This window comes from Cimex lectularius, unplaced genomic scaffold (assembly GCF_000648675.2).
Source record: "Cimex lectularius strain Harlan isolate CLEC.00 unplaced genomic scaffold, Clec_2.1 scaffold83, whole genome shotgun sequence".
Taxonomy (NCBI): Eukaryota; Metazoa; Arthropoda; class Insecta; order Hemiptera; family Cimicidae; genus Cimex; species Cimex lectularius.
The window spans coordinates 1,525,274-1,542,405 of record NW_019392748.1 but is presented as its reverse complement, the minus strand read 5'-3'; the positions used below and the strand labels follow the sequence as shown (position 1 = coordinate 1,542,405).

The 17,132-nt window shown below is 34.8% G+C and overlaps 1 protein-coding gene across 3 annotated transcripts in view; it reads left to right on the top strand.

Moving 5' to 3' along the window:
* Positions 1 to 17,132, top strand: part of LOC106665688 (junctophilin-1) — an 86,473-nt gene that overhangs the window by 64,799 nt on the left and 4,542 nt on the right. For 2 of the 3 annotated variants that reach the window (XM_014392305.2, XM_014392307.2), the window contains exons 3-8: positions 9,710 to 10,020; positions 13,634 to 13,804; positions 13,884 to 14,218; positions 14,280 to 14,398; positions 14,585 to 15,078; positions 15,672 to 16,070. In XM_014392305.2, coding sequence (XP_014247791.1) covers positions 9,710 to 10,020; positions 13,634 to 13,804; positions 13,884 to 14,218; positions 14,280 to 14,398; positions 14,585 to 15,078; positions 15,672 to 16,070 — 1,829 coding nt within the window. Of the gene's footprint in view, positions 1 to 9,494; positions 9,580 to 9,709; positions 10,021 to 13,633; positions 13,805 to 13,883; positions 14,219 to 14,279; positions 14,399 to 14,584; positions 15,079 to 15,671; positions 16,071 to 17,132 lie in introns of those variants that run through there. The other variant, XM_024227184.1, reaches the window with a different exon arrangement.

Genomic DNA, 17,132 nt, shown 5'->3' with positions numbered 1-17,132 from the left:
GGAGATTAAAAACAGTTTATATTTAATCATTCATATAAAAGTTAATACTGCATATTTAAAAAATTGTTCCTGATATATTGGGTTGTCCGGAAAATAATGCAGGATTTTAAGTTTTCATTAAAAAAAATCTATATAAAATATTCTGTTTACGTTTACAGGATTACTCATTTGNGTATGGGAAATTATTTTGATTAAAGAACATTGCTTTAAAGTAACTAGTTTCTTTTTTTTTGTTTAATACCAAAATCCTGCATTATTTTCCGGACAACCCAATAACATGATTGTGACTTTATCAAAAATAATCAGCAGTTGTAACAATTTCAAAAACCTATTCTTAAACTCCGTGCTATTTGTGCCGTCCTAAAACAAAGTTTACTCTTAACTTTTCCACGTTCTGGTCTATCGATAAGGTCGTTCCTGAACTTCATATTTATTTACGAGACAAACTCTCCCAGCATACAAATAGCTGCTGGTTTCGCCCCCTTTTTGATGAATCGGGCAACATCGGGTCAATTTTATTTTATTTTTTGTTTATTTTAAGGAAGAACCGTTTCGACAATTGAATGCGCATGTTCTGGATTGATAATATAGAAATACTGATACAATGAAAAAAATACATTCGTTTATCAGAACTATTTTAAGCAATCGACCAGGTTTTTTATGTTAACTACTCGAGTAAAATTCACTAAAATGTATTTTATGTAGGGAAAGCTTTGTTTTGGAGGGAGAAAGCTGAATGACTCGGTGAATGAAATGAATCCATTGAGTAGAAGAGTTGGTTTTGGGAAATGCCACCAGGAGGTATACTATCTCTCTTTCGTCCAATATCAACTCGATCAAATCTGTTTTCGCCCAAAGTGCGCAAACATTAATTATTTATTGAATGTTGAAAGAAATCGGAAAAAGTTCTGTTTAACAAAATAAATAAATAAAATATATGTACAAAAAACTGGTTGGTATTTTTACTAGGTCACAATATGTAAATTTTGAGCTACATATATTGAGACAGTAATGTATTTTTAGTTATGTCAAAATTTGGATTAAATTATTATCAAAATCTTCACCCAAAACCAATGTGACACCATAAGAATACACACACTTTATGCCCTGAATATGACCGAATAATAAAAATGATAATTTAATAAATATTATTATTCGGAAATCGTGAGATGCGGTCTGGTGTGACGTAGGTTTCAGAAAAACATTTTCTTTATCGTGCCAACGTTTCGATCATTATTGAGATCATCTTCGGGGCCTGGGATTTATAAACATTGTTTAAATTTAACAATTACATGTAGGATGTGTAAAAAAGAGAATTTATACAATGCAAAAAAAAAATATTTTTTATATTCAATCAAAGTATTTCTACTCACTCGAAGTGTTTTTTCCTGCGTAATTGTGCCATTCTTGTGTGTCGTGTTGAGAGTGCCAGTGAGATATTGCTGTTTTATCTTTATATAGTCGATTTAGAAAGACATTTTTGTGTAAGGCGTCGGCTTCTTTGAGGTGAAAAGAGCCGACGATGGGAAAAAAATGTTGTTAATGGTTCGGCCAGATTATCCTTTCAGGATTATATAGACGGGGATAATTAGGGAAAGTGAAGCTAAATTGTTGAAAAATTAGACTATGTAGAAATGTTTGATGTGTGGAATGCGATGAATGTTTTATATGTTATAGTATATGTTTTGTGTGATGTGATGATGATGTATGTTATCGATACAACACACCAATAACAAATAGATCCGACGTAATCTACAAAATCAATGGTTTAAATTGTCCGGCAACTTACATCGATCTTACATCCCAATATGGATAAGAGAGTAAAGCAACATATCTATGATTGCAAAAAACCCAAGCAAAATCCTACAGCACTCGCTACCCACCATTTTGAACACAACATAATTTCGACTTCAGCAATCGGAAAATATTATACACAGAACAAAACAAACATAAACGTAGCTTTTTAGAAATGGCTCACATCAACAGGGATAAAGACAGCATCAATTACAGAACAGATACATGTAAACTCAGTCGCAGCTACGCCAATATCATTGATCAAATTCAATATCGATAACATCCCACAAAACATAATATAACATATAAAATCATTACATTCCACACATCAAACATTTCTACATAGTCTAATACAATTTGGCTTTCCTTTCCCTAAATATCCCCGTCTATATAATCCTGAAAGGATAATTTGACCGAACCATTACCAACGTTTTTTTTTTTCCTCACCGCAAAGAAGTCGATGCCTTATACAAAAATGTCTTTCTATACCGACTTCCTTCCCCACCCCTTCAAAATCCAACGTATATAAACATAAAACAGCAATATCGCACTGGCACTCTCAACACGACACACAAGAATGGCACTTTATGGAATTGCATGGCACTTTGCAGAATGGCAATTACGCAGAAAACAAACACTTTGAGTGAGTAGTAATTGAATATAAAAAATATAAAAAAATATATATTTTTTGCATTGTATAAATTCATTTTTTCCCACATCCTACTTGTATTCGTTAAATTTAAATAATGTTTATAAATCCCAGGCCCTGAAGATGATCTCAATAAAGATCGAAACGTAACCAGACCGCATCTCACGATTTCCGAATAATCATCGACTAACGGTCGCTAATCACCACACAATAATAATAATTTTTATTTGCGAAAAGTACAGTAATACAGTAAGATAAAACATGAATAGAGGAAAAAAATTAAGGATAAAATAATAAAACAATAATTAAAAAGTAAGTCATTTAACTAATCTGCACATTTTCGCCGGTCACATAGAAGCAGTGCTTGTAACAGGTGGCAGGAAGTTATGTCAGTGAATAAAAATGCTAAACGTTAAATCATAAGAACTTTGAAGGTAAATAAGACCAAATAAATGAAAGAAAAAATAAAACTAATTAAGAGAGAAAAACAAAAATAACTAAATTCAATAAATTCAAATAAAGATAAAATAAAAAATAAGAATACAATAATTGCCATATGATGCCAAATATACCACAAAGATAGGTCAAATTATAAATTCAAAATCATTACAGTAATAAATGTTTTGAAATCATAATGAGAATTTTTAAAATTAATTTTATGATTGTAAATAAACTTAAAAACAACAATTATTAAATATTAAAGTAAAAAAAAACGGCGGAACTAAATGCCATATCCCTCGCACTGAGCATAATAAAAAGTCAGCCTCACGAATCATATGTAGTATATACCGACTCGCCCAGTGCGGTCCAGAAGCTCAGGAGAAGAAGCTCCGTGGACCCATTAGTAAACAAAATAAAACAACAATTAAAAGGGATCGGCACAGTTGGGAAGAAGGTCGTATGGTGTGGGTTCCCGGCCACATATGGATAGCCGGGAACGAAGCAGCAGACAGGGCGGCCAAAGAAGCAGCCAGAGGACCCCACGACGCTTCCCAACAAATACGCCCAGCGGATCTCAAGTTATAAATTTCAAATACATTAAAAGAAGAATGGAAAAATCGCTGGGCTCGGCAAAATAGGAATAACCCTTCCAAACTGTGGCAGGTTAAGAAAGACGTCGGTCCCTGGTTCACGGAAAATGGGTCAAAAAGGGAAAAGGTCATACTGACAAGACTACGCATAGGTCATACAAGGATTACACACGGGCACCTTCTAGCAGGAAAGCGACCGCAAAGGTGCCCATTATGCAAAGATAGAGTAACAGTCGAGCACCTTTTCAATTGTAGAAGGCTCGACGTTTATAGGCAATATTTTGGAATATCGTCGGACCTGTGCGTAGTCTTGGGGCACGGCAGCGGGCACAAATCGCTGTACCGGTACCTCAGGGCTATAGGGATCTTCAAATGTATATAGTTTATGTGTGTTTGTTCTGTGCTTGTGTTGTGTCTGAAGTGTTTGTGTCGTGTTTGTGTGGTGTTTATGTTATTACATTAGGATGAACGTAATTTATTTGCGTGAAAGGAAGGGGTTATTTACCCCGCCCCGAGGAATATCGAGTACTCTGGGGTGAGTGTGTGATGTCTGGGGAGCAAAAGTAAGTTATTAGCGCGAATGGAGTGGGTTCGGCCCCGCCCCGAGGAATATCGAGTACTCTGGGGGAGTGAATGTGACCAGACTTTTATGTTAGTATTGTATGTTGTTTATATTTTACTCTGTTGGAATGAATGTAATTTAAGCATGAAAGGAAGGGGTTATTTACCCCGCCCCGAGGAATATCGAGTACTCTGGGGTGAGTGTGTGACGTCTGGAGAGTAAAAGTAAGTTATTAGCGCGAATGGAGTGGGTTCAACCCCGCCCCGAGGAATATCGAGTACTCTGGGGGAGTGAATGTGACCAGACTTCTATGTTTGTGGCGATATATATGTTATGTATTGTATGTTGTGTATCTATTCTTAAATTGACAACCTGAGGTACTAACAAGAGGCTAGCTTTTTAAAATAACGACGTAATATACAAGTAAAAGCAGAGAGTCAGTAACCAGATCGAGATGCTCAAATGGCTGCAGTTCAATACAAAATACGCGAGAAAGACAGGAAAGAGAAGGAATACACACGGAGGGCCGGCGATGACCTCAGCTGTTTGTCGGCCCATAAACCTTCCACTTTATATATAAAGTAAAAATTAGTGCTTAATTTGGACATAAAAATATTAGTCACTATTTTTTGTCTTGTTTGATACTCATTGTTTCATTCAGAAAATAGGTTATTTTTAAAAACACAGAAACAAGAATATTTTAAAAACAATTGTTTAAATTTTAGAACATGAAAAATAACATATAGTTGATTGGTGTTGAATCTAAAAGGTTAGAAAAGATAATTCTCAAAAGAGAATTTTGAGTTATAATTAATTGATTTAAATAACAATTATTGGTTGAAACAATACCTTAGCAAATTATATACTGAACTAAGGCATAATAAACTGATTTTAACAATTTTAAATCTAGGATCTTTCTGAATACACTGATTTTATAAAGGAGTTTTCTCAGTCGCACAACCGAAGAATCAATGTGTAACATAAAATTTAACCTAGAGTCTAATATAACTCGCTAGTTTTTTTTTTTCTTCTTCCCCGGCCGGCTAGCTGCTATTTATTTTTATTTATTTATTTTTTTTTAATTAGCTTTTCTGTAGGAAGTCTGGCGATCTTTCTGGTTGTGTTCTGGGTCGTTATTTCTACATTTTTACCCCTCCCACACGTGGTGAAAAGGCTCTGAAACTATCTCATTCACTAACATTCAATCCTAGCCTAGCCTATAGGCGAGTTTCAGAGTACTCGATATTCCTCTGAAGACCCGCCTTCGTTCACGCTAATAAATACATCCATACATTATGTACAATTAAAATTTCAATTAATCTAAAACATTAACCTAGGTGGTGGGTTTATGGGGTACTTGATATTCTACCATAGACCCACCCATGCATACACTACTATCGCACTAATAAATACATTCACTCAAACTGTAACCAATCATTCTGTATTTACAAATTGTAATTTGTAGTATTTAGTATTATTTGTAATTACATGGGGGAACTGTTATAGTTAAATAAATTAATACATGTAAGGAAACAAAATTTAAAATTCTTTAAAACTAATCTTTTACTTAATGCAAAATGTAAGACATTTTAAGAATAAGAATAAAGAATAAAGGTCGAAACGTCGGGAAAAAAATTAAAAAAGTGTTTTTCTAAACTACCTCATTCTTGACTGCTCCTCACGACTTCAACAAATTATTAAATTATTTCTTGAATATCCATAAACAATAATTTTTGACATATCTTATCACAAAATATACCCAACAAACAATAATGCACGTGCATTATTACATTCTTCTAAATGTCATCAAAACCAATTTGCAATTTTTTTTCAATATTAATTTATGGTTTACTTTAATTTATTAGTAAAGAAACAAATGTTCTTCAGAATAAAAACTCGGTCAACTCTTGAGCTATGCATTTAATTCCCGGGATACGTCCCGAACCACGTTTTCCCAACTTCCAACTGAAACTGCCTGAAATCAAAATAATCCAGGTTTTGAAAAGACTGTTGAAAGCTCGAAAAATGTTGAAGTTTTTAGCTGGTTTGACATTTTTAAAAATTTATATTAAGGGGGCTACGGTTTAGAGAAATTGATCCAATATTACAATTTCGCAAATTTCATGGTTTTTGTCCAATTATTTTGGCAATTTTTAGGACAAAAGTAGACTAATGAAAAAAAAATTCGGTGCTAAATCTAAAAATAGAGTTAAAAGTTGGGAAACGTTACGTTAGAGTGGAGTAAATTATGCTTTTATGTAAAGAAACGTGTTTTTTTTAATAAACACTAAAAAATTGTAACTTTTGAACAGATTGAGATAAACCCATGAAGTTTACGGGATTCTACTCCACACTAGATGTTATGTGACCAAAAAAATTTTTTAACACGACGAGCTGACTACCTCTTATATGTATTATAAGTTTAACATTTTGTTTATGTAATAAAAATAGAGTGCTGTGTTAATTTTGTACATATGTATTTATTTTTTTCAACATCTTCCATAATCCGAATTGTTCAGTAATCCGAATACTCCCCAGCAGGAATTAATTCGGATTACTGAGAGAGCACTGCACTTGCAAATGCAATAATAATTTAAAAGATTGGTTAAAAACATAACTTTAGGTAACAACAGGATAATTGAATTAATATAAAGTAGCTCGCCAATTTTACCATTGAGATATTTTACCATTTGTTAAGATTGGACACAAGCCAATGATATTATAAGAGTTTTCCCCTTTGTCCTAAACTACACAATGAACAAGCGTGTTCCTAGTACAGATCGAGGAAATTGCATTATTCAAATTTATTATCCTTCACTTTATGAATTTTCCATGAAAGTGGATGTATTTATCACAATTACACGCTCTGCTCGTACAATAAATCAAACTGTTTCATAAAATCTAGCAGATTCCGTTTTATGTCGGTTGCCTTTTTGATGCTGGAGATATTTTTAGCTTCTAGGATAGGTTATATTCAAATACTTGAGGCATTCTTGTATCTCTCTCAAATCCAAAATTTCAATCCACGTATCTTCTTGATATCCATCTCGTCTCACCATCATTCCTTTTAATGTACAAATCATTTCAACTAATATTTAAGACTACCTTAAACATATTATTACGTATTACCTCGATTTAATATTAATTATACCAAGAAAAATTTTATCAAAGCGTATTACACAGCCCAGGATGTTGAGAACTTAGGAAAACACCCTTTTAATGAAGTATTTATTAAGCTTCTGAACCTCCAGGAACTCCTAATAACTCCCATATAACTATTCATGTCTAATAACAGCTTTATATAATGACGATTTTTGTTAAATATGAAGTTTTATATGGTTTTTTTTTACAAACATACATCACATTTTAGTGTCTAATGTGTACTATAATGTATAACTACATTTAATGTACAACTTTAAAGACCTCATACTGAGTAGTATGAGATATTTATGGCAATATTGTCATCTACGTCATAAATGCTGATACATTTAACCCAAAAAATTTAAGGTGTTTTTAACAACTCGTTTTAAAAGGCATAATTGTTGTTCAATATTTTTCAGGATCGTAAGCATTTATTGACTAATGTGTTGATGTTTTTCTTACGTTAAATTTTTATTGTTCATTAAAAACTGATTTGCAATTTAGATTGCTTTGCTAATGTCATGTTAAGTAGGTAAACACATGAAAAGTGTGTACATAAACATTATTTCATAAAAATAACCGAATTTTTTCTACGTTTTTCTTTAACTCATATTAACTAAAAGCATTTCATTAAAAACGAAATTGTAAACTATACTCAAATTTTCCAAGGGTTTAAATTTACTACCTGAACAATAAGTAAGCTCCCAATGAAGCAAAACTACTGTTTGATCAAGAAAGTAGAAAATGCTTAATTTTTTGAGCACAAAAGTGGAAAATCACAAGTAAGTCTATGCGAGTGAACTGCACTTTTAAATCGAGAAAATGAAAAATCATAAGTATGTTTCTTATGCGACTTAGGCTTACTTTGTGAACAATACATTGAAAAATCATACGTGTGTTTTGCAATGAGCTTAACTTTGCTTTTTGAAGAAAAAAAGGAAAACTACAAGAAAGTTCCCAATGTGATTTAACCCGACTTTGTCATGAAAAACTGAAAAATCGTTAGTTAGTTTTTGTACTATTTAAAATTTAGTTTTGGACCACCAAAATAGAAAATCATAAGTAAGTTTCTAAGACTTACTGTATCTCGTGAACAAGAACATAGGCAATCGTAAGTATTTTCAATAGAACGTAATTCTACCTTTTTTACAAAGAAAATATAAAATCATAAGTAAGGTACCAATGGGACTTATCTTTCTTTTTTATCAAAAAATAGAAAAATCCTAGGTAAATTTCTATGCGACTTACCGTTATGATTTATCCAAATGCGGATATCATAACTTCGTTTCTGATCAGCTTAACTATATTTTGTTGAACAAGAAAATAGAAAACAATAAGTAAGTTTCCAATGCGAAGAAAACAGAAAATGACAATTTATTAAGTTAAGTCATTGTTAATAATTATTGCAACTTCATTTTAAGTTTCACCAAAAAATGAAAAATTACAAGGAAGTTTCGAAGCGATTTAACTGTATTTCGTAAACAAGAAAGTAGAGAATCATACATAAGTATGTTTCTAATGGGAGTTAGAAGTGTCATAAGTAAATTTCATAGCATTTTGACTAAATTTATTTAACAATAAAATAGAAAATCATAAGTATCCTTTTTTTTAAAAAAGATAGTTCCTACTCACAGTAAGTTGTTTTCCAACGATACGGATTTCGAGCCCCTTAGCTCATCTTCAGGTTGAAGGATTTCTACTATTTTTCTAGGATTTCTTTAGTAGAAATCCTTCAACCTGATGATGAGCTAAAGGGCTCGAAATCCGGATCATTGGAAAACAACTTACTGTGAGTAGGAACAACTTTTAAAAAAAAATTATTGAACACTGCACTCACTCCATCATTCACCATTTCTATCAATCATAAGTACTTTTTCCATGCTACTTAACTCTACCTTTTGACCAAAAAAAAATTCATAAATTATTCTGCCATGAATTTTTTTTTAATTTTTGCAAAATTTGTACCTGCATATAGAGTTGCAGCAAACAAATATATTATTTAACAAAATTAACAGTAAAAAAATCATATACATATATGTAATACACACATACGCATATACATATTTATAATATCAGTTTAGGTTTCTTTTCTTGGTCATTTATTTTCAATTAAAACCCGTACTTATTTTGAATATTTTGAAATGTTTATAATAATTTTGTTCGCACGTGAAGTTTGTTCTGTATTTTCTAAACCAATTTTGATTGAGTAAAGTTATAAATAGCTAATCAAAGTCTGTTTTGATATGAAAAATCATCAAAGAGATATCAGCCATCTTGTCCTGGAATTTCAGCATCAAGAATGTTGACGACAGCCAATTTTTTTAGATTCATTCAGACCTCTTTCTGACTTGTATTTGACAACTTACAGACATTGAACTTGTTATTTTAAAAGTGGATAATGTGTAAATATAATGACAAGTGATTTTTTTTTTAATCAGATGAAAACACTTGCGTGATTCATTTCGTTTTATTAATTTTTTTAATTAATGAAAGTGTGACTTAGTTTATCAAGTTTTATTTTTTTATTTTCAGGCACTTACCAAGGACAGTGGCTGCGAGGTATGCGGCACGGATACGGAGTCAGGGCGTCCGCACCTTTCGGCCAGGCGTCCCATTATCGGCCTAACAAATCGCTCAGGGCGTCACTCACGTCGCTGCGAAGCGTGGACGGTGCTGCAGGCGCAGGTGGTGCAGGCCCGGAAAACGCAGCAGCTGCTGAGAGGGACAGAAGAGTCGACGATTCTCGGGGTGGCTTCGTTCTCAAGGCGAAGAGCGACGAAGCACCAGTCCGTCGAAGATCCCTCGTAGAAAAAAGCAGCAATATCAAAAAGTCCATACTCTCGGTAACTAACTTACCATCATGTTTGTATATTTTTTTAAATACATTATTTTCTTCGTTAATACCGTTCACGTGAAGGTCAATCGATAGACTATCAAAGCTTTCGACCTTCTCACATTATACATTCAACCTAATAAATACATTCAGTTACACGAAAACGTTCATAATCCAAGAAAACTGCATACAGGAGAATTAATTATTCACTTTAACAAACATAACTCAAGTACTCCGGAAACATTTTAGTCTGAAATACACATAAATTTGACGCTTAGATTATGCAAATCATGTTCTATACTGAAAATCATTTCATTCAATCAAAATTAGTTTACAAGATCATTTATATTTTTACTTTTCATACATTTATTTCAAAGTAAGATGTATTTAGCGTCAAGTTTATCCAAGCAATATAAACTTCGTCCTTGAACACCTTCGACCTGGTCCCTTTATTCTCTGTATTTTTCCGTGTCCCTGTTGAGATTAGACATAAACCGTCTGAGGGAAACAGCGAAAATTGTCGATCAAACATCGGACGAATTGATGTTCGTGGATTTTGACCAGAGAAGGCCTCGGAATGGGCGATGAAAATTAATGAATGACTTGTTGGACACATTCGCGCAGACTCCACCCTCTGGCGGGCACAAAATCCCAGCATTGAGAGACAAGAGAGACGGATTAAATTCGATAATACTCAACGCAGAAAACAAACGTAAACATCTTCAGCAGGAAATTAGCCAGCTAGTCAATCATGACTAAGAATGAGAAAGTTTTTATGTTTTATTAACTTAAAACCTCATTAAAAGCAAATTTCTCAGAAAAGACATAAACAGACAAAATAGCCCAAACTGACAAGCAGTCTGCCAAAACCTTATGTGGGCACCAGACTTTAACCTCTAAAATCTAAAACAACTCTCATTTCTAATGGTTTCATGTAAGCAGTTTGTCTACTTGATAACTATGCACTAAGTATGGTATATGCGAAATATACTATTCAGGTTCCTATAAACAAATTTGAAAAGTCCAAACGATCGAAAACCTATGACGATGTTAAATGCATTACATTCCAACATCCTTATTTTACTATATTCACTTCAAATATGAGCAGAAATGGCCTGCGTTCAATCGGCCAAAATTGTCCGCTAATCTATCTCTTAATGTTACCACAACATATGTTTATCTAGGTATTACCAAATGATGATGATGAAGAAAAGGAGGAAGACAGGAAACTGGGTGGAATATATCCATGTTAGGATTTTCTCAGATCGCAGTGACTACTCTGACTTATCCTCTTTAGCTGAATCAATGCTAGTTTTGACCAAAGGTTTATTGTTTCTGGTATATCTAGAGTTCGTCATTTATGCTTTTTCCATGTATGAACCTACTACCCAGATAGAAAATTCTGTTTGAGCTTATCGTGATTATAGGTTCTCGGCTTATAGTTGATCTTGTAGATTTTCCTCTGACCAGCTTGTGGCGCCATGAAATTATTAGTTTGTTTTGTTTTGCCAGGTTTTAAACATTTTGGATACATTCGCCGACTATTTTATTGGCGTGTTAGTGCTTTTAGGGCCTATTAGCTTGAAATATCAACGTGTACTTCCCTAATGAGTTTGATTGCTCATATTTTTGGTTTGCTCAGACCGTATGATTGTCTTTGTTATTCTTCTGATTTCTTCACCCCTTTGAATTCTGTTAAACCTTGTAGTTTTTTTTGCAAAGGATTTTTTTCAAGAATGAGTGTTTTCACATGCACACAACTGTATAAACTTTAAAAAAACTTACAAATTCATTACACAAGATGTGAAATCATCTAGCGGTGAGTAAATGCACGTTTACGAAAAACGATCACCATGACACCGCATTCTACAAAACACAAAAATAACTCCAAAACAAAGAAATAAATGCTACATAGCAAATTCCATGGATCACAGGATAAAATTAAAATTAAAAATGATTGAAGATGATCAAGCCCCGGAAAAGGTTCAACAACTCGCAAACCGACCGACAAGGCTTCAAGACAAACTTTATAAATCTGAAGTATTGCTGTGTGGTTAGAATCGGCCTGGGAATGTATGACAAAGGACAAAGTCCATCATTTCTCTAACTTCGCTGACTTCGAAAATATAATGAACCGAACATGTACATTATTAATCTAATAACGTAATGTAACTTCAGATCATTCATATATTGAAAAGATTGAAGATTAACCTTTATTAAAAATTAATTAAACAAATATGAACAATTCTTCACATTGAACTAAACTTATTTTAATCATAAGTATTCATTAACTGTCCAAAGTTTTCCAAAATAAGGTAGTATAAAATTCACAAAATGTACTAATTTTACATAGTCAAAACTAGATTAATTATCTTAGGTCCTAAGACCTCTAATAACTCTGATTCTGGAAGCATAACATATTATTGCTCCAAAAATAACAGCATATAAATAGCATAGTATTAGGAGTACATTATTGGCTAAGAATAAGCCATACCTGGGCGTGTACATTTTCACATTGTTTAGGTCAACAGTAACGCATCCTACTCCCACAGTCAACAACGCCATACAATCTACTTTTTAATCATTGAATTGTTTCTCAGCTATTGAATTTTCAAATGAAATTTTAAATCATAACAATGAACAAAATCTAATTTTAAACAATCCATTTGCTTTTGTTAATACGGCCTATGTTTTATTCATATTGGATTTTTTTAATGTCTTGAACATAATGTTCCTGTTTATTCGTTAAGTAAATAAATTTGCAAAATGTATTTCCAAAATTTATAACTATGCTATTAGCTTTTATTGTGAACAATTGATATTAATCTTCTCGTTTGGTCAACGATCAAAATTCAGGGTTGAACTCTGAACATTATTTTACTACAAATCCTTTTTGTCTCGGTTTATTCGGTTTATACATTTTTTGTACTTCTTGATTTGTGTGTGTGTGTGTGTGTGTGTGTGTGTGTGAGAGAGAGAGAGAGAGAGGGAGAGAGAGAGAGAGAGAGAGAGAGAGAGAAACAAAGGGTGAGAGAGAGTGTGAAGAATTATTTTGTCCAGTGTTTTGTCTAAAATATTATACTTTTTTTTTCTCAGATGAAGTGACTGTCGACATAGTCGTTACATTTTATTTTTAAAGAAAATTAAGATTTATATGTATGTATGTGTGTATTTGTTTCTCCTTGGACATATTTGTCTTAAAGAAATTACTTTTAGCCTTTCAAGACTTAATCAATTTGGTTTTGAAAGCTACTTCTCTTTAATTTTATCCATAAGTTACCTCGGAGTCCGAAATAGAAGTATCGATAATTTACGCAAATTTATTTATTAACCTAATTTTTCTTTATTTTTATTAAGGTGGGAGTTTTGAAAAAGAGTTGTTTTTTCTTGAGTTTCTTCTGTAGGAGAAAAATCCTATCTGAAACCTCCGGTTTAGCTTATAAAAGTAATGGATTCAACAGGTGCGCCGATAATAAAAGAGCACCCTTGGGATGTCGAATAAAACCGATGGAAACAACAAACCCATAATCTTATTTGAGCTATTGTTTAAAAAAATATTTACAAAAAAATACACTCTTACTGAGATGTTTCCACAATTTATTATAATTTATTTATTTTTCCAGGGGTTGAAAATCCGAAAACAGAGGAGCACCGGTGATCTTGAAAAACGTGGTACTTCCGGTGGAAGTATTAGAAGTACAGGAAGCAGTGCGAGTTGGGTTAGTACAGAATCTTCACAGAGCGGAGTCACCGGTTCGCTTCATACCGATTCCAACGCCAGCTTCGTCGTCGAGGTAAATTGTCTGACTTTCGTCAGTTAAATATGAACAAAAATTGCATTAATGCAAATAACAATGCTTGAAATGTTTACAGGATGAACATATGGACGCTTCTGTAACAGAAACGTATCTCGGCGAATGGAAGAACGACAAAAGGTCGGGTTTTGGCATCAGCGAGAGGTCCGATGGTCTCAAGTACGAAGGAGAATGGTTTAATAACAAGAAATACGGTTACGGTGTCACGACATTCAGAGACGGCTCTAAAGAAGAAGGAAAGTACAAGAACAACGTCCTCATCACCTCCCAGAAGAAAAAACACCTTTTCCTTATAAGATCCGCCAAGTTCAGGGAAAGGATAGACGCGGCTGTGAACGCTGCACAACGTGCCTCAAAAATTGCCCTTCAAAAAGCTGATATTGCTATTTCAAGGTAAAAAGCTGGTCTGTTCGTACTTATTTTGATCCATAAATCTTATTTATCGTTTTTTTAGGACGGCGACTGCGAGAGGAAAGGCCGAACTTGCTGATTTGTCGGCTGAGCACGCTAGAGAAGATTTCGAAGTGGCACAAAACACGGCGAAGCAGTTTGCACCAGACTTCATTCAGCCAGGTACTAGGCAATTATTTTAAAAACAAAACCTGAAGTGTTTGTTAAATTCATTTTATATTAAAATCCATAGCAGGAAGCAATACGAAATAACACTAACACTGACAATTTTGGATTTTATAAAAAAAAATCTTGACTTTGTTTCTACAACAAAACATTTTTTATGTGTTATTTACACTGTTTTTTTAGGTCTTGAAAAACTGCGAAACCGTGAAATGCCAAGGTATCGTCCTGAGGATGTTCTACCAACAGCAGTGACGTCCCCTCCCAAAGTGGCTGTGAACTCTATTCCAAACAAACAGCAACACGCCAGGAGTAGAGAAGGTAGTGTAACAAGCAGCCCAGCGTCTAAACCCACATCGGCCACCACCGGCTACGAGACCATGCAGACGAACGCGATAGTCCACCAGCAGGACAACTACTATCCGAACCACCAGCCGCCGCAGCCTCAACCGCAGTACACGCAGCAACAGCAACAATACCATCAAGAACAGCTACAGTTGCAACAGCAGTATCAGCAGCAGTATCAGAATCAAGACGCAGCTACATACCAACACGTAGTAACGCCGCCGACTCCGCTTCCTAGTAATAAAGTGGAACGAGACGATTTGCACAGCCGACAGACGATACGAAGAAATTCGAGGCAAGTGACCGGAGAGTCACCATCGTATAACTTCCAGCAAGTAAGTTACAAATATTTAATTGTTATCTTATATTGATGGACCTCAGCAACAAGATTGTCATAAATCAATACATATTTGATCTTGCCATTTTAAAATATCTGTGTTGTCAGAATTTTAAGAACTTCTTCATCAAACCATGACTATTGGAAATCAAAGTACACTAGGCTCTTTTTTATATCTAATACTACTTGAACTTAGCTTAACTACTTTCATTCCGAAATCAATGTTTTGTACTTTCCTGGAGGGTTAAGCTCACCAATGACTCGAAGATTAAGAAAATATCTATGAAACCAACATTTGAACTAAATACCACCCTGGTATTGGCATCTAATGTTTACAAGAGATATAGCTTGATCGCCTCCGGTCATTTTGGCTGTATTTTCATTTGATCGTCTTCAGTAAATAAACAGTTCACAAACCGATCAACAACGCTATGCCTTTGCAAGTACAGTGTTTACTTTTTGAACTATGTCTTTTCCTGCTATTCCTCGTTTGTTTACCAAGTAAGAGTCTTTAAGATTAGACTGTACAGATAGCTCTTAAGGCAAGGAATAAATTCAATAACCATTGAAATAAATTTAATTGATTTCCAGGCGATGAGTGACCACTTTGACCACTATAAACGGGCACCAAGTCGAGACGGGTCAGTCGACCGGTACGCCCGGGGCAGTTCGAGACTCTCCGGAGGCCCTTCTCGGCAACCGTCGATAGACAAGACTCCAGCAGGAGATACTGTTCTATCGCCCCAGAATGTCGCCGCCGTGCAAGCCGCTATGTCCAGGGCGCCCAGCGTCGCAAGAGCACCAACGCCGAGTACTGGGAATGGCTCGGTGGTCGGCGCACTCCCTCTCCCGAGGCAGACTTCGCCTTTCGTCGAAGAAGTTGCAGGGACGAGGAGACGCGGAGGGCAAGAGGTGGTACCTTCGATTACTCAACCCAAAAGGACAGAAAGCCTTTACATCGCTCCCAACAAAAAGGAACCTGCTGTTAAGGTATGAAGATGACCGTTTAGTTATTATTTAAGCGTAAGTATTTTTTCGTTTTGGTACGTTTAGTACATCTTGCTCCGCGCACTTTACAGCATTACATGAAATTACATGGATCATTTTAAATTTACATTTACATGAAACATAATAAAACTTCATGAGTAATTGAATGGACAGTTAATCCCTCTGCTCTAGAAAAATAAATATTTCTTTTAAGGGTCTGTGAAAATTTGATGCATATTTCTTCTTCAAAACTCGCTTTTTGCCGGAGGCCATCGCATCCATGCATACCATGCGTTTCACCAATAGTAACCTGCCCTGTTGGACACCGTCGCACTCCGTCAGCAAATGGTTCAATGTCTGCTATAGTGTTTATCCACATGGACAGGTAGGGCTGTTGATGATCTGAAGTCGGTGATGTATTCCGGTCAGTTTGCGTTGTTCTTTGGTCGATTTTTAGATTCCCGATACGAAGACGTGAGGTGATGTTTGGTAAAAACTCTTTTGTAATTTTCCCTTTGTCGGAGGTTCTCCACGATTCTTCCCATGTATCCAAGCTATACGTTCTCTTATATTCCTTTGAATAGCTGTTATTGGAATCCTGGTATAGGAAAGAGGCAGATCTTCACTCCGGGTTGCTTCCTTAGCCGTCTGATCTGCGATTCCGACATGCGCTTTTACCCCCACGAATGATACTCTCTGAATGTGTATGTTGTAATTTTAGGGTGACTTTGTTAACTGTCGCAATTTTAATTTTGGTATCTTCCTGGCAGTTCTGCTCCACCCATTCTAATGCTTTGGATACTGCCAATTTTTCTGCCCGGTTATTTGAGCAATGGCCTTTTAGCATAAATTTTTGTCCTGCTATTGTAGTCTTCCCTTGAAGCACTGTGTACGCGCAACCAACATTCTCCCCATCCTTGCTACCGTCCATGTATATAACATAGTCACACTCCATGCCCGTTTCCACGCTCCACGGAATGGGGCTATCTAATTCGGAGTCATCCATTTCCTTCCTTTCCTTCTTTCCCATTTTCGAGTGGCATCAAATCTTGCACCTGGAGATAA